General features: G+C 36.6%; 1 protein-coding gene across 2 annotated transcripts in view; it reads right to left on the bottom strand.

The window, feature by feature from the left end:
• Positions 1-12,538: 12,538 nt before the first annotated feature.
• Positions 12,539-24,255, bottom strand: part of LOC140170289 (uncharacterized) — a 40,515-nt gene continuing 28,798 nt past the window's right edge. For both annotated transcript variants that reach the window (XM_072193657.1, XM_072193658.1), the window contains 2 exons: positions 18,540-18,626; positions 12,539-12,753 (listed from right to left, as the gene is read on the bottom strand). In XM_072193657.1, coding sequence (XP_072049758.1) covers positions 12,713-12,753; positions 18,540-18,626 — 128 coding nt within the window. In that variant the 3' untranslated portion in view covers positions 12,539-12,712. The remainder of the gene's footprint in view (positions 12,754-18,539; positions 18,627-24,255) is intronic.

Raw genomic sequence — 24,255 nt, 5'->3', positions numbered from 1 at the left:
CAAGCTGTTGGTGAAATTCGAGGTCCGATATTTGTAGTTTAGGTGCTTCAGTGTCATCCTGTGGAGGAGAAATAATAATGTCAACCTTTAATGTTTCGATTAATATTAAAGATGCTACGGCGACGGATCCAATGGGTTGACAACGGGCAAAATTATCATGTAGACTTTACAGTTCTTTAAACGATAAAACGTGAAAAAGCTTGCGTTTTTCGTGCATATTTTTTGAGTTTAGAGCAGTAAAAGGTGAATTTTAAAACAAGAAAAATTAGGTTAAATTGAAACTTTTTATTTATCGGTTTTTAGAGAAAGAAAACATTGACCTGGAAACTTTTTCAAAACTAAATAAGTTAGATTTCAACCAATCTTAAATTCGGATTTGGACAAAAAATTTCTTCAGACGCGGACAGTTTTAATATGCAAATTAACATGCAAATTAATTGACAGTTCATTAATTTTGAATGTAAACCACTTGCATTTAAAAATCTGGTAGGTATACTAGTGCTCAAACATCAAAACAGTTTATCTTCAAAAGATAAAATCATTAAAAGGATAAACAACGTTGCCCAGTCCAACTCTGGAATGTCTATGGTAAAGTTGTAACATTATACCTACCACATGGGTAAGAAACCTCAATCTTAGATAATAATCTTATCATGCATGTACTACGACTTTACATTTTAATTCTGCATAAATGTAAGTTTACACCACCTGCTCCTGATTTTGCATAATGGGATATGGTGCAATAAAATCCCTGTCTTGTGGGTAAATGTGACTAAACTGTCCTAAAAAAAATAATGTCACTGGATTAAATGGACTTAAAACATGTTATTTTTCCAGATGTGTTGGTTGTACATTAACAGGAATTCGGATCCAATGATGGTAGCGGTACGATGTACAATTTTGCATGTAAACCAGGGGGGGGGGGGGCATATTACCCCAATGCACTGTGTCTGATTGAATGGGGTTTAGGAGGTCATTCACTCATTCGAGCTCGCCCCTACACTTCCCAGTTATACAATGCGATCCGTATTAGAAATGTTTACACACATATTATGATAGAATCTTGATTTGGGTATTTTATTTGTTCTTTTAGCCAAAGTGTTATAAATAGTTCAGAAATGTGGCAGTTACACAAATAGATGCATGGAATTTGTTTACACGAAAGTTTGTTTTTTTCGTTAATAGCAAAAACAGATAATCAAAACCTCTTAACACATCCATCCTCATTCAATATTATGTTTTTTAAATTTTTTAGGCCAAAAAAATATGTTCGATTGCTCTCAGAGACCGACCCAGAAAAATAGAAATCTTGGCTAAATTTGTGCATGTTTATAGGAAATATAACTTGGGATGATGTGACGCGAAAAAAATGTGATCCGGGAAAATTTATTATTACTGAAGGTTTTGTTTTAAGACATAAAATAATATGGACAGGTTACTTTCAGGCACGACCCTCCCCTCTGGCAACGTCACTGGTAGGTGCAGTCTGTCCTGCGGACTATATGCACAAAATATCAAATGCTCGATCATGATATACGTACAGTTTATTGCTGATACGGAGTTTCCAGTTCGTTTTATTAGTGGTTTTCTTTGCTCTACCTCATTGTAGCTGACGAATGAGTTTCAATCATTTGAAATTTGAAAAATTAAAAGCTTTTAAAATACGTACCTGATCTGCCATTATTGCAGCAACAAAGTCCTGGATTTTGAATATTTGGCCCTGATCGTTACTAGCACAATTAAATAATACATTAACACTCGATCTGACAAAAAATAAAGCTACTATTCTATATGGAGTCGCAATGATAATGAGGTCTAGACGTGTGAGTTGAAATAAAATAGAAAAATGAACTTTGATCATAACCGATTTGATTTGATAACTAGCACGATGATAAGAACAAACATTACTCTATTTCATTTTGCATAAAGATAACATTTAAAATAACCAAATTATAGTATAAAACTATAAAGGGCTCCTGTTATCTGCCCTGGAGTGGATTTTGAACTTAAAAGGCGGAGACCTCGATTAATACTTTGATGGGTTTAAACAAAGTTCATCGTCTAGAATGAAATATTTGGTGAAAGAAAGTAAAATGAAGCAAAAAATAAAGACATTTAGTGGTTTCATCCCCATGCTGAATGTCACGCTTTAAATGTAAACTTGGCGTAATAATGTTGGCGTAATTTGCCAAAAATGCATGACATTGCTCAAAGTTGCTAAAGTTGATCAATGATGGCTAGATCAAACTTGCATAAACTTTACTTAATTTTGCTCAAAGTAGCGACACATAATATTGGATTTGTTATGTTATCATGATTATTATCAAAAATATCTGGAAATCTTGCAGTTTGGTACTTACGGACTCGATAGCATGGACAAAATTGTCGAAGATACACCCAGGGTGTTATTCTATCTCAATTACCTTAGAGAGCCAATTTAACACTCCATTTTGGGTATAATGACCTTTTTTGAAAACGGCCACCCTAGGTGTCAAAATAAATGATGACACCCGAAGGTGTCAATTTCTTAAACCCATAAAAGATTAAATTTGACACTTTCAGGTCACCACCTGAGGAGCCAGCCTGAACTGGTCGTGTGGCTTATAGCATGTATAGTTTTGACAGGACCGTTTATACGTTTTTAGATCCTGGTTTTGTATTTCATTTGGAATGAGGTTATAGTTTGTTTTTGGTCGCATTTTGGCCTTTCTCCCTGAAACAAAGTGTCTCTAATGATGTAAGACTACATACTTCTATTTAAAAAAAAAAAATAGTAACAGTGGAGTGGTTTTTTTCCCCAAAATGTTAACTTGTTGCCCTCAGGTCAACAAACACGTCGTGGTAGAATGTGCTGAATTCCATCCAGCAGAAATTAAATTGCGCGTTAGAAAAGGAAAATTTCTTTGCGCATACGAAAACATTTCCACACATAGGTAGGAAAAAATCGCCAGAAACATAAATATTATACTGTAATGGTTTGACATAGCTGTGATCGTAGTTTTCCATTGTCAAATTAGCTCAATCGATAAGGCGTTTGACTATGGTGCGAGAGGTTGCGGGTTCGAACCCAGGCGGTGCCTATTACGCTCTCGTGGAAAAGTAAGTTAGCTTGAAATTCACCTGGACAAGGAACTTACTGTTAATTGTCTCGTTGTAACCCGTACGAAATTCGGGGAGCGGATCCTGCTTTCGAAGGTTATTAAGCGAATGTCTAGGGTGTGCGCTCTTGAAGCAGCAAAGTCCCTGATTTGTTGTTAAATGGTTTATGGAATGATATGGGGCCGTAGTGGTCAGCGACAACCTGCAATGTGCTGAGGCTTGTGGATCAACGTATAGACGTTGTGCCTGTGCGTAGTGTACTATAAATCACTGCGTTTTTGTTTTTGTTTTTTGTTTTTTTAGTTTTCAGCCAGCTGGGCTTTTCAGTCGTGAGGGTAAGAATCGAAAATTTACTCAGATATATATCATATATCGAAATTTTAAAAATCTATATTTAAGGATAGGTGTACTTTTGTTTTGTTTGTTTAAAATTATCAAGCTTGTCTTTTAAGCTTAAAACAGCGAGTCTTTTTTTTATAATACATTTTGTGTCACTTTTTTCGCTAAGTAAAATACAGGCTCATTAATTGAAATGTATCCACCCTTTATTGAATGGTAAGGTCACTGGCTCTGTTCTGCTTGTAAAGGCTTGAAAAAAGCTAGGTGATGTATAGTGCGCTAATACGCACATGCAGGCATACATCCAAAGGTCTGAGCACACTTCACAATAATTCGCTGACCACTGTGGCCCAAGACACATTATATAATCCATTTAGCAACGATCAGTATTTGAAACTTAGAAGCGCCCAACCTTAACATACCTCACGAGCAGTCAATATGTATGAACCCACCACCTTGGTCCATTGAATGTATAAATGCATTAAAATAATTACCACTGATCACAAACAGTAGTTTATTACAATATTTTATTTGCAAAATATATTTGATCTTTATTTGTAATAATTCATAGTTACTGACAATATTTGCAATATGTGTACATTTGTATATCCTGTGACGACAATATATTATTGCCAGCATACTACAAAACCTAATATATATTGCTGTGATATCCCAGCAAACACAAAAACGTTTTAATAAGTTATATTTTGGCTTTTGGTTTAGGTAAAAACGTTTTAATAATATTAAAATGTCGGGTTATATAAAGGTCATGAAAACTTTTTGTATGAAAACACACTGCAACAATGATTTTGATTTAAACTTTTGATCCAAACACAAGGAAATAATTCCTACCTCTGAATTTTCAGATGGTACTCCATCTTTCATCAGCGAGTGAGTGACTGTATCAGGTCGTGATTTTCTTGACCTTTGACCTGATAACAGACTCGTAGATTCCTGAAAGCTTGAACCGCAACACTGCAACAATATTTTTAAAATGTGTTCAAAATGTGATTGCAAACTATTTTGTCAACACTTAAATAACATTATGATAAAATATTTGCACACAGAAAAAAACAGAAATGTTCTTAAAATGTTTTTTTACAAAACGATTGAATAACATTTAAATGTCGGGTTATATAAAGGTCATGAAAAGTTTTTAAACGTTATTGCAAATATTTTGGGCAAACGTTTTTCGCAAAATATTTTTTCAACCCCAAAATAACATTTTGTATAGAATAGTTTGTATCAAGTTTTCAAAAATGTTTTTGGAATGTTATTAAAACGTTTTAATACCCTTTATATAACCCGACATTGAAACGTTTTCTGTAAAACATTTTGTGTGTGCTGGGCAGTAGATTATCAGAAAATGTTTTTTAATGTCATGAAAACGTTTTATACCCTCAATATACCCTTTATAAAAACCCGACATTTAAACGTTTTCTGACAACCTTTTTATAACCTTTTGTGAAAGATGTCGAAAACGTTCTGTGTTTGCTGAGTAGTTACTCATTCCGGGGGTGTTCTCAGTAATGTGTTTGGCTCTTTCTAAAATCTGCGAGAGCGAGTGTATTGTCTGGAAACTAAATGTACATCTGGGAAGTATCGCTTACGCTAACCCGCTTCAGCACTGCTCCAAAAGTTACAAATGCAGAATCTTCAAACATAGGGAGTATCCACGGTGTCCTAAAGGGTCAAAAACTGGGAGGCCAAAGTTGATCCATCCTCCAGAACGCTGGAGTACAATACAATTCACTCGCTGCACCTGGGCTGCCGAAGTAAATCACATTGTGTATAGGAGGGTATGCAATATGACGTCATTAATGACAAACTCATCATCAATTAGGGACCGTTCACAAACACTTGTAGGGGGGGCTGATGCAAAAAAACAATTATCGCGAAATTTTTCGGCCCCTCCCATTTACAGGCCTCAAAAAGTTCAGGGCCCGTTTTTGACATGAAAATTATGGGTCAACCCATTGAAAAGCAAATAAACTTAATTTTCCAAGAAACATTTGCGGTCATTTTTTTTCAGGGCACCCTTAGGACGGTCAAACATTTTCAGCCCCCCTTTTTGCATCAGCCCCTCCCCCTAACAAGTGTTTGTGAAAGGTTCCTAAAAGACAATTCTGTAATGTAAGGTAGTTTCATTATGACAATATCTGGTTTAAAAAAATCTTACCACTTAACAGTTGAAATGTATTATTTGTAATGGTAAAGAAAAAAAATCAGGCACTGCGTGTTAATCTAGTCTTTCAACATGCTGTAAATGGTCTGAGTACTCGTAATTGATAAGCGCCATTACATCCAACTTAACCATTACTAAGAACACACATTCTACGGAATAAATATTTTGCGCAGTTGTAAATATAATCTGATAGTTTCAGACAGGAATATATTAAACTGGCATCTTGTATTTTTGAGACATTTTTCAAGGTAATTCCTACACTAAACATTGTCAACAATATTGTGATATCTCAATTTCCAATTTTATAATACCATAAACTCAATATCTTCGTATAGGAATGTCCGATTTCATTGGGGAAAACAGCATTGTGGAGCTAAATATCTCTATATTTAAGATACGTAAAAACTAAAAAAATTGTACCTGCCCAAAAGTGTCTCCTTTGGACATGACACGTCACAAATATGGCGCCATGGTTAGTAAATTGAGGTTATTAAACTACACCATTAGGGATTTTATGCTTTCATTAAAGTTCAAATGTGACATGTATTAGACTTGCTGCATACATCAACATTACTTTAAGGTTATAAGGCAACTGTGCTATTCTATTTTAAATCGGCTATACATCTTTCAAACGGAATATTGGATAGATTTAACTATTTTGAAGCCCATACTCCCCTTGCATATAGTTATACCTATATCTTCCACAAAAGGAGTGAGCATTTCAAATGTAAGTTACCGAATTGTCTATTCTATTTGAAACCGACACTTCTCTACATGTGAAAGACTTACGCTAGATCTTCCACAAGGGTAGTGTGGATGTCAAATGGAAGAGTCCCATTAGACCTCTGTCAAAATTGGCTTTTAATTAATTAATGAGTAGATTTCTTACTGGTTGTAGACACATAGGCTTATTATGAAACATTACCTGCGCATACATTTCCTTTTTCTTCATGGACGATAATACCTGAATTTTGGATCATATAATCGACAGAATGTTTTGATCCATTTTTCTTCCTCAATATTCACAAGACTCATGTCAAGCCTACAGAAGACACAGCTGACATTCGAGCCCTACAAAATTAGCACTTTCGTTTGAAATTGAGATCATTTTACCATTAATTTATTTTTATATCCATATAGAAACTGGTAGATTTGACTGAAATTTAGGTCGTGATATAACACTTTCAGTGGAATTATCTATTGCGCCATACAGAATAAGGCTAAGTTTATGACACCATATATATTCACGGTTGACAAAATCTCAACCCAGATATTGTCTTGGGATTATATTTAAAGCTGAACATTTTTCTGTTAGCCCCGTGAATGAACTACCTTAAGCATAATTGATGAGCACCATGTGAAAACACCATATAGCTAAATCTTCCAATCTGACGTTTGGTTAAATTTATTATATTTTGTCACTCAAAAAACACCGTATGATCTAAGCTTTTTCTCAGACCACAAATAACACTCAAAGAAGTTTAAGAAGTTTAAGGGATCTAGAATGAGAGCACCTCAGACGTATCGAATTGCATTCTGAATACGAAGCATGTCTTTCTAATATCAAAAAATGTTCATTTTTTGAAATTCACGATATAATACAAATTTTATGACAAATTATTAAAATTGATATTTTTCAAATTTTTGATATATAACAGTCCTCGAAATAAATGTTATAAATCTAATGATATATTCTAAGTGTATGTAGCTGGGAGGAAAAGCCGACGATCAATTGAAAATGTTGACCTTTTATATTGAAGATATGGATTTTTTTCCCCAAAAGACCTATTTTTTTTGTGTGTTTTGGGGAAAAAATCCATATCTTCAATACGAGAGGTCAAAATTTTCAATTGATCGCCGGCTTTTCATCCCACCTACATACATACACTTTAAGTATAAATCGTCACATTTATAAAGTTTACTTCAAGTACTGTTAAATATCAAAAATATCAATTTTTAATGATTTGCCATAAAATGTGTATTACATTGCAAATTTCAAAAATCAAAATTATTTGATATCAGAAGGACATTCTTCGTATTCAGAATGCAATTCGATATGTCTGATGTGCTCTAATGTCCCACAATAAATACTGTCCAAACGTTCATACCCCTTCCCTTAAGAAGTTTAAGAAGAAATCAAATACAGTTACAAAATGCGCAGTGTTTGATTTCATATTTACCATTAATTACAGGCATCACTGCAAAATCTAAAATTATGTTCAAAAGTGTTGAATACAATTGAGCGTCAAATTGGAATACAATAGAACGTCAAATTGGAATTATATTTAGCAATAATTATTATATAACAAACTACATTACATTGCACTTTATAATAGTTATCTTACAAATTCATATTGCAACACGACAAAAATGTACCATGCGGGTAAAATGACATTTTCATCATATCACCCCTTACGTTACAGTTTCATTCAACAACTGGTCATATTTCACCAATGTTTTAGCTAAAGGGCCAACTCTGGCCAAATATAGCTTTCACCATGACACCTGTTACAAGCTGTTAACTGTCTTTGATAATTGCACTAATAATTTAGTTAAAAAATCCTTTCTACACTACCCCTCGATACGGTATACTAGTTGAGCAAAAACACAAATCGGACTGAATACAAATTACACAATTACATTTAGCATACATAAGCTACACATAAACTAGACATTATTAACAAGGAAATTGAAATAACATGAATTATTAAAAGTGTTTTATTTTACATTGACATCAAAACAAAGGTTTGTATCGTCTTATGCTGTATAAGCGCTACTACGTTTTCAAATAAGATTATTCTGTCAGAAATATTATGTTACCAGCACATATGAACTTGCATTAAATTATGGAGCCGAGTACATGCATTACTTGTTTTGGCGCGAAAAATGTTGGGCAAAATTATGCTCAAGCTCACTTTTGTATTGCTTTTATAGTCAAATGCAGCAAACCTTTGACGAGCGCGACTACCGTGATGTTGCAAAGTCGGCGCTAACAACGCGTACGGGGCACAGTTCATTCATAAATTTCCACTCGGCAACAACAGATCGCCTCAGCAGCCAATCAGAGACAAGTGCGTGCAACGCAGTAAATACGCGATGTATCCTTACAATACGCGCTCGTCAAAGGTTTACTGCATTTTAGTATAGAAGCTTTTGCGGCCACGTGTTGGTAAAGCTGACATTTGGCTTCTTGGATATGCAGGACTTAGAGGCGCCACCTAATTCACATCCGTCAAATGAACTTCGTAAAATAATTCTTCGCGATAATGACGTCTAAAAACACCTTATAACAGGTGCGCATTGATAATTAAGGTTAAACTTAAACTTTTATATCATCTCACCGACCTCCTAATCCATACTAATTAATATTACTTTCTACCTCATCTTTCACTTGAAATTAAAAATTCACAAATTACTAATGATGATTTATAACTTATAGTATATTTATAACATTATATTAATCAATCAGTTTGGAAGCCACCCAAACTCCGCATAGTATGTGAACTACTAAAACATCTATGAAGGGATCGCGCGTAAACGACATCATACGGAAAGCGGAAAGATCGCTGATGTCAGAAAGGATCCGACAAATTAATTTCACCCGGGATGCCTTGAATTGTAAATTTAATACTGTCATCAGAAATAAATTGCCGGACGACATTTATAACAACATCATAGATCATACCCAGAATGCTATGCGCGGTGAGCACTTCCGATGTAAACAAAGACAAATCGGGAAATACCAGCAACTGAAGGCTAAATCGTCGCAAAGCAAGGAGGCAAATTCTGATGAAACGGTACCGGATAACGTCGATAAATGGGTGATCAACCTCTCTGATAAGTGTTCCTGAGAAGAAATTATTGTCCAAAGGCTTGAACTTTGCAGTTACCCCGTCACATATCCCTGTGGATGATTTGATCGTGTGCACGGAAAATGCTGCTCGCATTCTGGGTCACAACAGTGCCGAGTCAGCTGAATTACGTGCCAAGACCACCGGCATTCTCAAGCAAGCCAAACCTCCATCTAACAACATTTCTCGCGAGGAACGCAAGGCTTTATAAGATCTCAAAGCGGACAAGTCTATTTCTATCCTGCCAGCTGACAAGGGTAGAGCCTCAGTTGTGTTAAACAAGCAGGACTATATCAACAAAGCCCATCAGCTGTTGGATGATCAGACGACCTATGTTAAATTGAAAAAGGATCCTACCACCCAATATAAAAAGAACTTGGTTAGTATCCTACAAAACCTGGAGAAAGAAAAGGCTATCACTAACATTGAAAAACGTAAACTGTATCCAACATCGGAAGATACGCCGAAGTTTTATGGACTTCCAAAAATCCATAAAGTGAACGTTCCACTCCGTCCAATTGTGTCGTGCATTGGTTCAATATCATACAATGTAGCCAGACTTGTCGCGGACATTATTGGTCCTTTAGCTGGTAAGACGCAACACCATCTCAAGAACTCACAGGAATTGGTGGATAAGCTTAGTGGAATTAGGTTAGATGACAATGAAGTGTTAGTCTCGTACGATGTCTCGGCATTGTTTACCAGTACCCCGGTGGATGAATCCATAACCATCATTCATAACCGGTTGAAGAATGATACTCGCGGAACGCTCAACACTCAACCCTGACCAGATCATCGAACTGTTAACTTCCAGTTCAATGAGTGTTTCTACCAACAGCAGGAGGGGCGGCGATGGGCTCCCCGGTTTCGCCTATCGTGGCAAACCTTTTTATGGAGGACTTTGAGCAACGGGCCATTAACACCGCTCCTCACAAGCCGAAGATCTGGTATCGTTATGTTGATGATACCCTCACGGTAATGCATCAAGATCACGTGAATGAGTTCACCGAACACATCAACAGTGTGAACAAAGCCATTAAGTTCACCATTGAAAGAGAGGAGAACTGTTCCTTAGCTATGCTGGACACTAAGATCCGTAGACATCCGGATGGCTCATTGTCGTGCGTGGTGTACAGGAAACCGACCCACACGGATCAATATTTAAACTTTAGATCCCACCACCCCCTCCAGCATAAATTGGGTGTCGTGAGAACACTCACGCACAGAGCCAATACCATCATCACGCGGGATGAAGACAAACAACAAGAACTCAATCACATTCAAGACAGCCTCCAGAAATGCGGGTACGAGCCTTGGGTGTTTAATATAAGTGACAATAAGCAACAAGACCTTCAGAAAGCGAAGAACAAAAATAGACCACCTGCCAAGGGTAATGTAGTCCTCCCTTACATCCAGGGGGTGTCGGAGACAATGGCTCGCTTGTTCCAAGCTAAAGGCATCAGGACTCATTACAAACCCGTGAACTCCATCCGGCAACATGTGGTAGCGCCAAAGGACAAGACCAAAACAGATCAAAGATCTGGTACAGTCTATCACATAACTTGTGATGACTGCGACGCGGCCTATGTCGGAGAGTCGGAACGTTCACTGAAAGCTAGGTTAGCTGAGCACCGAAGACCTAGTAGTACCTCCTCCCCTGTGGCCCAACATGTCAAAGCGTCCAAACACACCATCGACTGGAGCAATGTCAAAGTACTGGATCAAGACTCCAACTGGTACAACAGAGGAGTGAGGGAAGCTATTAATATTCACAGACACCCCAGCAACCTGAACAAGGACAAGGGACGACACGACCTGGCACCCGTCTACCGGAACATCCTGTCACATGACGTTGTTGACAACCACTCGTCATGTGACACTCATCAAGATCAATAACATCAGTTTGAAAAAGGCTTAGCGACCGCAAGCCGAATTTTTGTTGTGAGAACAGTCATAAATTCATCAATACTACAGATATTGATATGTAACCCACTTGTGTGGGTTGAGCGACGAGCGATACGGTTATTGACCAATGGGGCAGGGCGCTTTTTGTAGCTTTGGAAAAGCGAGTTACCTCATTGGTCAAAACCAATCGCTCATCCCTCAGCGATGGGGTATAAATTCAGCTTAATGGTGTATATGTACATATACACCCTAAAAGAAGTTACTGTAATTGAATATCACAGTAGATACTGCGTTAAAAGGAGGTAGGTGTTTTGAAATAAATTTAGCTTAAAACACAGAATTTATAGACAGAAGTAGATATCATAGCACGCAGATACTGTGTCTTATTTGGCAGGCAGTTGCATTTATAATCGCAGACAGAATTAAAAAAGACTCGTTTGCGTCTGACGTCACTGTCGATCAAACTCCGTTGGTGCCGATCGGAGAAAAGCAATAGGAGAAATGATGAAAAATTACGGTAATTTTACCAGGTAAAACAACTTTTCTAGGCATTGTTGATATGGTGCCATCAGGAAAGAAAGTTACCTACGGTTTTGTATAATTATTTGAAGGTGCATAATTAACCATAAGGCGCGGTTTTTTTACTTTTTCCAGAATCTCAATCATCACGACACTCGTAAACAAACAGTGCCGGCATTTGATAACGTGAGATAACATCAGACGTAAAAAAACAACAACCAAATGTAAAACACAGTATTTGTCATTAAATTAGCACAAAAGACACAGCGTTTTTACATGAAAGAACCACGCCCTGCTTATTGGACTACATTCAAAACTTTAATACTTTTTTCTAGGGGATAGGCAATAAAAATGAGCCGGTGGGTGGGAGATTTTAAAATCACCTGCCATAATTGAATGCAGCCACTCTCGGCTGCAAAACATTGCTTGCTCCACCTCTCGGCTTGCCAAAGAAATCATTGGCCCTCCTTTGCATATGCCAAAATTAAGTTAAGAACACAATTTGAAACCCTAAATGATCTATTTGATCATACGAGTATAGCGAGACGGACATTTTGGCCATTTTGAACGTGTTTCCTTAGCCGTTATAGAGCGTTTTATTTAAAAGGTGCCCCGTAAATGTGTGCCAAAATCGTCCCCCCCTTTTTCTTACCAACAAGTGCTTCCACCTGTTGGTTTGCAAAAACAATTCCCCCTATTTTACCCTCCCCCGAGCTCATAATTATTGCACAGCCCCTAACCAAGGTTACATTCAAACAGGAATTATAAAATTTGGTCTTTATAGTCCATAAAATTGAGCACTTAAAATGAGAGGCTAGAATCTGGCGTATCCTGGATCCACGAATGGGTTTGATTCTGGAAGACACAAGAAAAAGATGGATACAAAGGTTATTAGTGATTATTTTTTATGAAAATTAGATTAAATTAGATTTGCATAAATCGATTATGTTGAGAGCAGCGTGGCACATTAATTAAGATCTTTAACTTTGCATGCTTACAACGATCTTGTCGATTGGACTAGATTTTTATGGCACAGATGTAGTGGATGACAATGACAAAAACCTCGAGGGCAGTTCTGATTAACATGATTAAGATAACGTTTGGCTGTTTTGTACCTGCATATCCTTGAGTACAAACGGAAAAGAGTGTCAGAGCACTGATATTGTATAATACTTTTACACTTTCACTGTGGTCACTAATATTGTTTGTATGCCTTTCATGTGGCTCCTCGTAGAACAAGAGAAAATTATCTTCCTGAACTATATACACATCAGATCAAATATAGTTACCACACTATCTTTACTTTAAACACCAAACCCTAATGTCCTTTAAAATCTTGAAATTTTAATAACTTTGTGACATTATTATGGTTCACTGGCCGGTAAGAGACGTAGAGGCGTTACTATCTCTACTATGTCGAACATTATTCATATTGTTTTTCACATGAACTTAAGTTTGATAAATACCCTTGAGGATTTTGTGATACATGCTTGACATGGTTGCATCTGCACTGAGCATCAACTCAAGCCAACCGTATAGACTCTTATTATTAGGTTGTCCCTTCGTGAAGCAATACTGACCAAAGGATCAGTTGATTTATTGATGCTATCATGTCCATAATATTGTTTTACACTACAGATTGATGGATGGATTAGGTTTAAACCTCTGAGTTCTCCATATCCATTTTATTTCCAGCGTGAGCAGTGATGCACGGACTATGTTGGGGTTTCTTTTTGGGCGAGGGGTGACAGTGAATTTTAAGGCAGTAAATATCAACAAAATCGTACGCAAAACTGGATCAAAAAGTGAAAATCTTCGTAATGTTGAGTTTTTATAGGGGGAAAGGAGGCGATAGTTCTGACTTGGGGTCATTTGGCTCCCCCATGCCCGTGGCACCGCCAATGAGAGGGGGAAAATTAGATTAGACCTATACATATCCTTGCGGTACGCCATCGGGCAATAAGGGGGGTTATACACGTTTATTAGTCCTGGAAGCTGCATCAATTTTTGTATGGGGGCTAGCTTTATGAAGCTCCCTGTGAAATGTAGCTCCTAGCATCAATTGTGTCTTTTAAAATAATATTAGCATGATTAGCGCACACCGACATCGCCTGGCTAATAATTACTTTGTCAGCAGAGATAAATAAATACCCGGGATCGATACACGTGAATTTGCTATGCACGAGTTTGATATGAGAAGAAACTCTATGGATATCGTGGTAGAAAATGAAACTTGAATATATATTTTGAACATATATGATAGTCGTTAGCTTGCGTCTTGAGAGAGTAGCTTGCGTCTTGAGTCAAAAACTGACAATAATTCTGATTTATATATGCCGAATTATATAGCGCAGTGTATAGGCCAATCGTGGAGGTAATCTAAAATCATATGACCTATGGCGTACCACGCTCGACTGACACACAGCGAGGTTAGTCACCGAGCTAATCGGGGCTATTGTCAGTAGCCTTAGTCAGATGTCCTTCGGCCCATTATGCGACTCAAAACTATTTGAAACAGGTCGATACAAAATGGCCATGCGTAGCGGTGAATCAACCTACCATGGCAATTTCTGCCATGAAGATATCGGGGCGATGACACTGTGTAGCGTATACTTTTTTTAATACCACAGCTAGTCGTTGACCTGTTTAAATCCACCTTAAACCAATAACCAAAATTAACAGAGGGAAACCAATGATATCACATTTTGAAATAATGGGAGTTATATGATAAATAAATACCCGGGATCGATACACGTGAATTTGCTATGCACGAGTTTGATATGAGAAGAAACTCTATGGATATCGGGGTAGAAAATGAAACTTGAATATATATTTTGAACAGATATGATAGTCGTTAGCTTGCGTCTTGAGAGAGTAGCTTGCGTCTTGAGTCAAACACTGACAATAATTCTGATTTATATATGCCGAATTATATAGCGCAGTGTATAGGCCAATCGTGGAGGTAATCTAAAATCATATGACCTATGGCGTACCACGCTCGACTGACACACAGCGAGGTTAGTCACCGAGCTAATCGGGGCTATTGTCAGTAGCCTTAGTCAGATGTCCTTAGGCCCATTATGCGACTCAAAACTATTAAACAGGTCGATACAAAATGGCCATGCGTGGCGGTGAATTCAACCTACCATGGCAATTTCTGCCATGAAGATATCGGGGCGATGACACTGTGTAGCGTATACTTTTTTTTAATACCACAGCTAGTCGTTGACCTGTTTAAATCCACCTTAAACCAATAACCAAAATTAAGAGAGGGAAACCAATGATATCACATTTTGAAATAATGGGAGTAATTCATTTGAGTACGGTAACACTATAGTCGTGTGTGGGATGTTCCTTTCATTAAGCGTGACATATTCAGTAATTGAAATCACCACTCAGCGTGTCAAGTGAGGGCACGAAAATTACTCGGGTTTACAGATGGGAATAGCTGCTTTATGTGTCAGTACGTAATCTTGTAGTTATATTAAGGTGGTACTACACCCCCTGATAAATTTTGTGACTAAGTTTGTATTTTTTCTCAAAAAATAACCACACACTGGTAAAAAAAGTTATGTATATTATAGGGGCAAGGAATGCAATTACTTCAAGTGGTTCATTATATATGTTAAGAAATAAAGTACATTCTAGTGGTACCTCTTTTCTTATCATAAATAACATACCGATTTTCTAGTGTCACTGAAATTCCAGTGTAGAAACGGGATTGCTTGCCCCTATAATACACACTTAATACCAGTTTGTTATCATTTTTTGAGAAAAATGCAAAAATAGTCAAGGATTTATCGAGGGTGTAGTACCACCTTAAGGGGTATAGAAGATAAGGGGTAGGCAGGGACGCCGACGTGATTATCATGAAACCACTATGCAGTTAAGATTTAACCCTTAAGTTAAAGAAAGGGTACAGTAGTGTAACCCAATCCGGATTTGTTGCTATGGCCGCCAACGCTCAAACAAACCCCCAAACGGCTCTATGTAACCCGGTTATCCTCTGCGCCCACTATCATCTTACGCGAGGTTAGGTTAGGGCGTTAGGCCGTCTAGCTTGGAGGGTATTGAGGCCCGCATTTTCGTCCATTTGTGCGAGATATTTTAGTATTATGGCCTGAAATCCCCTATGTATTATGTCAATAGTAGTTTTGATTTTGATGTGATGGCGTCTAAAAAAAAGTGAAAGTATATCAAAGCATTTGGTCACTATCAATTTCATATGTTTGAACGAAGTGTATACGGCCATGTAATTCCTTTGAAAATGGTTTGGATTCATAGACAGTCCTTTGTTGTGGTTATTGTAATCTTGTATGTCATATTGGCCATTTGGCCTCTTCCAGAAAATAAGTGCATACCATTATACAGGGCTTGGAAATCCATGCTGTTTTTTTATCCACTTATCTACCTCCAAATCTAGGATAGGAGGCACTAGAAAATGCCTACCACTTACAGTTTTCCCTCGAAACAGCTTTTGCATATTTTGAAGATATTTCGCCATATACACAAGATGTACCGGTGTTGTATTAAACCAAGCACGCGTTGAAGATCATCTTGCAGATCTTTGATAAGATAAATTCAAATACTTATTCAAAGCACATATCCTTAGACATCATATTAGTACACACCCACTCATTTAAACTAAATAAATGAAGATCGTAAAGAGATTTCTCCCCGTTTTATTGAAAATCAGTGTCGGTTAAAGTAATTACGGTAGTTTTTGCAAGTGAATTAAGGCAAGAGACCTTACAATATTTCTTTGATGGAAGGGGAGGCGGAAAATGGGGGAAGGTAATAAATATTTCCAATTTCAAATGTAAAATTTAACTATTGCGAAATAGGTGATAACTTTACCGCTAATATTGCACATTGCCCAAAATGGATAGCTATAATAATACTATAAGGGACGGCTTCAAAACTCGACCGCCGGTTGAACTGAGATTTATGGCGGTTGAACCACGTTCTATTGTTAAGAACAATACAAACCGACTCCAACCGGATGGAACCGGCAAACAAGCGGCGGTTTAGTTTTGAAGCCGTCACTAAGTAAATAAACTCCATAATTTGAGATATGCATTTGATCAGGACACAAAAGTCGTTGTCTGAGCGATTTTGATGAAGAGTTTGCTATTAAAACATTAACTATTTGCAGTGTGGTCCATAGTTTTGCTGATAATAGATATTGCTATTGCCACTCAAGGATAATGTATAGCTTTAATACTGTATGTACTCTATAAAAAACCCATTATAATACTGCGCACAAAGAGTATCTGAACTCTAAAAAAAAGAAAAGCAATTTCTGAAAAACACTAAATCCAGGTAGATGGATCATTTTTTACTTGCTACCTCATTAGGTGTGATGAGACTTCAGTCCACTAAGCGCATTTGAATGTCAAAAGGTACAGTTTCAAAAGTGCTAAATTTGGATATTTCCTCCTTCAAGGCGATTACTGCTGCGTATTGTTACGGGTTCAATTCAGCTTGACAGATTCACTCTCACTCCACTATTACAGGGAAAAGTTCATGTAAACTTTTGTCACTTTTAAATTATTCAAATTGTTCCAACAAAGTCTTACTGTGCAAGTTTCTCCATCCATTGATTATACTTTATTTTGTTATTTAGATTTAGTGTCTTTGAGAAATGGCCTTTGTTTTAGGTGTTCAGATACTTTTTTTGCACAGTATATAACTGCTAATACGTCGTACACATACTATTCAGCTGATAATAAATATTGTTCTCATTGGCACTCAACGATAATCCATTGCTCCAGTGAACATGAAGACCCCAGGAAAACGGATTCCAATATTTTGATAACAAACGCTTCAACTTAATCTCTATAATTAATTTCTTTTGAATATCTATACCATAATTAAAGACAGAGATAAAAAGAATTTATCGCGTCTGCCGTCATCTGTCAATCAAATTCGAGCACGGTTTGTTTACAAGTGTCGTGATGATGACTTGCTGAACGCGGATTTATAACCAGGCACCTTATTGTTAATTTTGCACCTTTCGACATGCAAACCATCTCAAAAGTTAGGTCTTTATAGTAGGAAACTTTCTTTGGCGAAGGCACCAGGTCAACAATGCCTTGAAAAGCTGCTTTTGCATTGTAAAAGTACGTAATTTTTCGCCATTTGCTGCTATTCCTTTTCTCCAATCAGCACCAGATAGATCGGTCTTCCTTTTTCGCGCTGATTAACCTGTGTAAACCAATCAAGGATCGTAATTGACAGTGACATCAGACGCGATAAATTCTTTTTATCTCTGTCTTTAATTATAAGAAGGTATTATATCAGTCTTTATTTGATACTTCAGGGAGCACGGTGGTCTAGTGGAACGGGCACTGACTCATAATCGAAAGGTTGCGGGTTCGAGCCCCGGCGACGCCATCGTGTTGTGCCCTTGAGTAAGGCACTTTATCTCGATTACTCCTCTCCACCCAGGTGTTTAAATGGGTACCGGCATTCTTAAATGCTGGGAAGGTAACAGATTCGCTGTAGAGGAGGTGTAGCGATCCCCTATAGCAACATTACATGGAGGAGTCTGGCCCAATCGCCAATGAAAGAGAGATGGGCACTCCGATTACTGTTCATACAGGATCGACTCCTTTACCTCTTACTTATTTGATACTTACTACAAAATCTGTATCGCTTATGGTCATATTTCTTGTATTTTTTGTCACATTTCCTGCATTTTTTGCCGGTTAAGATGTCTATACATGCTGAAAAATAATAAGAAAGAAACAAAAGTATATATCAATTAACGGCAACTGAATGGATATTTTGTGATTGCATCGTTTTTTAGGGTATGGTTCAATAGATATCAACGGAACAAGCTTATTTCCAACATTTTCAATTGATTCGGACATTGAGTTTCAGAGTTATACTTTGACCAGCTCGTAATCGGCGGGAATTTCACCACTACGCCGAAAAGTAGACCCACGCTAAGAGTGATATAGTTGACCTGTCTGGTCTATATTGCGCGTGAGAAATAAAGCAGACAAAGTATAGGACTTCAATTAATAATGGGTGATGCTTCTGGTGAGATGTCACAAGGCAATTCTCAAAATAAAAAGTATTGATATTAATCCGCGATGTTATAAGGCCCGCCGATTACAAGCTGATCAAACTATATGTATAATTACATGTATAGCCTATTACAGCGCTTCATACATGTATGCTACCGTGTTGTAATTTCGGGCAGTTGACAGCCCGAAAATACAGATCGGACAAATCTGCAAGAAAAGCTTTTTACACAATCATGGCCGGCGTATAATAGTTTCTGATGGTACAAAAACCTCAACACTTTGATATAAAATTGGATCAGTTGAGCCCATATTTATTGGTCGAGCTATGAGTTTTAAAATATTGGACGTGACGTAGTCGAGTCCAATATTTTACAACTCATAGCGAGACCAATAAATATTGGGTGTAAAGCATCCAATTTTATCATTATTATGTTTTGGATCCAATATTATCACAACTTGGATACATCAAAACATAATAATGAATTAATTTGGGATGAGGCTTTGGGTCCCGACATGCACGAAGTAGCCCTGTAAGTAAAATATGATCCATATTAATATAAATTTCCCTGATTCATTGATTGCGAGTTTGTATACCGTACTTTTCAACACATTTTGTTTTATCTAAACCCTACATACACATTTCAAACGTTTATAATGAGGGAATATCATGTTGACATTCATATGGATCAAAGCTGCATGATGAAAATATTATTGGATCCGTTTATTTGTACAATGTAATGTTCTGTCAAAATTAACATGTTGTTGCAACTTTCATCTGTGCGTTAAATCATGATTGTACCACATCATGAAGTCAACATATTAAAAGACAATTTACAACATTATAATGTTCTCAGAATCTTCCTTCCTATACTTTGTACAGAGTTGAAGAGTCCAATATAATCAACACTTGGACTCAAAACTTGGATTGTGTTGGATAGGCTCACCTTTTCCCCTAAAATTTTGTTTTCTACAATGTTTTGACCAAAACTCATCTTTGACTTGCTCATTTTTGACCAAAAATCACATTTTTTACCAAAAAATTACATTTTTTACCAAAAGTCATGTTTTGACCAAGAAAAGATTCTGAACACATAATAATGATAAAATTGGATGGTTTTTTTTCACCAAATACACAATTTATTGGTCTCGCTATGAGTTTAAAAATATTGGAATAATTGCAATATTTTAAAACTCATAGCTAGACCAATAAATTTGTATATTGGGTTCAAACCATCCAATTTTATATCAAAATCAGTCGACCACTAAATATGTGAATGTGAATTTAAGATAATAGAGGGAAATGATCTTCCATTATTATAGTTTGAATCCTGGGGCTAGAACATAATAACAGGGCCCTGGTAAGCTATTGGAATTTGTAATCAACCGTTGGAATTTCAATGCTCGCATACCCCTGTCAATAGCCTGAAATATGAAATAGTTAAGAGAATGTCGGCTTCTTTATACCATAATTTATTGTAAATAGGTTTGTCTCAAGCTTTGTTATAATTATTAGCAAAGGTGTTGGCGTCTGACTACACTATAATACTGTAGACATATAAATGGAAGAAATATTTCATGTACAATGTTGATATAAAATTGGATCGATTGACCCTATTAATTGGTAGAGCTATGAGTTTTGAAATATTGGACGGCCATAGTCGAGTCCAATATTTTAAAACTCATGGCGAGACCAATAAAAATTGGGCGTAAAGCATCCAATCATTATTATGTTTTGGATCCAATATTTTCACACACTTGGATTTATCAAAACATAATAATGCATAATATTGGATACAGGTCGATAGTCCGATAGGTTCCAATAGAAATATTATAACCCTAATCCTTACCCTATCCCTAAATGTAACACTAACCCATAATCTAAGCTCTAATCTGAACCCTCATCATAAATCTTAAAAACAACCCAAATCCTAAACATGACCTTAACCCTAAAGATGACGATGATACTAACGTTAACCTTAACCCTAACCCTAATCCTGACCTAAAATGCAATAAACCCTAACATCAACCTTTCTCGGACTAATAACCCTTTGGATTAATGGGTTGTTCATATATCAATCAACCCCAATTCGTTTTTTATTTTTTCCAATCCGTCCGTCTGCCACAAATTGCTTCATCTCTTGGATATTTATTACTGACCTCTAGCTTGATTATGCCACCACTGAAGTCTTTTTAAGGTATTATCTCTGAACGCATATCGCCACTCTCTATAAACCATGCAAATGGTCACCAAAATGCAGTGGCTCCGGAACCGCCGGGGCCTGGGGGCCCGGCCCCCTCAATAATGTTGGTGGGGGGCCCAAGTACCCTAGAGCCCCCCCCCAATAATCTGAGGTAAAATTCTTAATTTTAGGGTAAAATTAATAATTTTCGGGTAAAATTCATAAATTTTCGGGTAAAATTCATAAATTTTCGGGTAAAATTCATAAATTTTCGGGTAAAATTCATAAATTTTCGGGTAAAATTCATAATTTTAGGGTCAAATTCATAAATTTTCAGGTAAAATTCATAATTTTAGGGTCAGATTCATAATTTTAAGGTAAAATTCATTATTTTAGGGTATAATACAAAATGTAAGGTACAATTCATGTAAAAATGTATGCATGTCAAAAGCTTCCGCGCTTCGCACCCACCCCCTTCAGCGTTTCGCGCCTCGGAGAAGGCCACAAATTTTGGCCCCCCCCCCCAATATTCAAAATCTTCCGGAGCCTCTGAAATGTATTCAATTAACATGGTATTTCCCACGATAATTTTAACATTTTAAAACTAGCGCGGGTCGTGTGCCCTTTGGGTATTATGAATCTTAATGTAACTTTTTCTTTAAAGAGCAGTACCTGGATTAAGGTCTTAGGTCCAACATTATACGCACCAAATATCATTAGTAAGATAATTGCAGAAATTGTTATGCGTGTGGAATAACTGTTGACGGTCAGTTAATGAAATAACTCAAGGGCATACTTGTTGAATATTCGCCTTTCAGGTGCTACCTGGATGATAAAAATGCTTCAAAAATAATTGATTAACCCACATTTGTATTTTTAAATACCAACATTATTTCACTGAATCCTACTTCAGCCAGCCATAAGTACAACGTTTCCGTGTCTAAACTACTGCCGGACCACACCGTTTTTAGAAGCTCTGGTGTCAAACATTTCTGTGATACATGTAACTATTTGTGCCTATTATGTTGCTATTAGAAGGAATTGGATTGGTCACTTGTATTAAAATACAAATCTAGCAAATTGTTTGTCCCACTTCAGCAATAGTAATAGCAATATAAAGTATAATCATTTAAAATGATATACTTTGTAGACACAAACTGCTTCAGAAATTTGAAAAAAAGGAGTAAAATGTGAGAAAATCAGTGGAATTCAAAGTCGCGTTTACTTAATATCAAATCTTCTGACGCATTAGTGGATAAACAGTTCTAGCTAATATGCCTAGGAGGAAGGGTCAAATGATTGCTTGCAATTTAAGCACTTTCAATCCTGTTCCAAGCGTCAACATATTTTCCGCCGCAACCCGGCTATTACAACAGCAACTCCAGCAACAATTAAAACGACAACAGCAGCAGCAGCAGCAGTAGCAACAACCACACTAATGAAGTTTAATAATTATTTAGAGAATAAAAGATAGGATTTTGTCTTTTGCCTATCCAATATCGTATCATATTCTCATTCTTATACAGTTTTAATGTAATTTTTGTGAGAAAAACTGTCTTTTTTAGAAAAAAATAAAGTTAATTTTGTGAGGACATCCCCGTTGTTTTAAATGAACGAAACCATCACGAACATCTAAGCCGCCGAATCGCGTTTTAGTTCTCGCACGTGTATTACGCGAACATATTATCGCGCGATCATTGAGGAGCAACAAGCGTGGCGTCGCGCGCCCTGACTAATATCACTATATCAACTATTGTGAGATATTATATACCAGAAAACCAATCAAATTACGTGAATTCTTTACAAGACGCACCCATTGAATAAGAATATCCTTTATTTGGCATTTAGAATTTACCACTGTCCTTTGTCACCAAGTAACATCAGAATTAGTAAACGAAATGAGGTCTTTATCAGACTTATAGAGAAAGATATCTAGACAAGCTTAATACCAAGTTGATGCTGGGCGTGAACAACAGAAGACACGAATTTAATTGCTGATATTAAACAGATGCATGTAATAAGTAAGTGCAGACACAAAATAAGTAAAATTGGATTCACAAATGCAAATTTCTAGGCCAGTCTTATTAGTAAATGACTGAAAAACCCACAAGGACCAACAGTAGTTAAATAGAAAACACAAGAAAAGAAATGAAACCGATTATGCCCAGTACAGAATAACTGGAACAAATAATCAGAAATGACGTTTGCAAAATATGTACTGTTGCCATATGGGAAAAAAATGCTATAAAACACATTCAAGAAATTGAATTAGTCAATTAGGCTAATTAGTTTTTCTAAGTTGATTTTTTTTTCTACTTTTCAATTTTGTGGGAGGCTTTTATACTAATTAGTCTGTGTGCGTTTGCCTTGAAAATCCCATGCCTGAAAATTGCACTTTATGTATAGTAGATAATTTCCCTAAAAACATAAATGAAACTAAATAAGTAGATTTCTAGACCAAGCACACTTTGCGACCGACATCAAATAGCTGGAATCGGATATAAATCGTGTCAGTGAATCATGAAATGGATTGGTTCAGGTCATCTGTATTTTGGTGCTGAAACTCAATCACACGAAGTATACATTGTAATAAGCAGGTAAACAATTGACAAACTTCTCAACACAAAATTAAAAACAACAACAACAAAACAACAAACGGCGTCATATGTTTTCTCATAATTTCATACTGAATAAAATACTCCCATTGCTTTATACTGCTTCAAAATCATAATCATATCAAAATTGTTGGAATTGTACACCTTAGAACTAAATCAAATATGGTGAATGTTTTTATTTTTACACTAAACATTCACTTTTTAAAGTTTGACACTTTCACTATTTGGGAGACTTTTTTTACTCTTCTGGTAAATAGTAAAATTAAGTTTGATTGGACTTCTGTTACAATGACTATGTTTCCAAATGAAGGTTTCCTTAAATATTCAGGGAAAGTACTACTAACTGAACAAGTACAGGTTGTTTGAACAAATTATTATATCTCGAGTCTGAACACCATGTTACCACTACTGTGACGTTATTCACAAGCGATTGTGAGCAAAGAAGTTTTAAATAGAAATAGAGTCGCAATAGATTATATAATCTTTTGTTCGTTTGATGCCGATTAGATGTTGCGACAGGCTATTCAT

Source organism: Amphiura filiformis, chromosome 14 (genome assembly GCF_039555335.1).
Source record: "Amphiura filiformis chromosome 14, Afil_fr2py, whole genome shotgun sequence".
In the NCBI taxonomy this organism is placed as follows: Eukaryota; Metazoa; Echinodermata; class Ophiuroidea; order Amphilepidida; family Amphiuridae; genus Amphiura; species Amphiura filiformis.
This window is presented reverse-complemented; position numbering and strand designations above follow the sequence as displayed.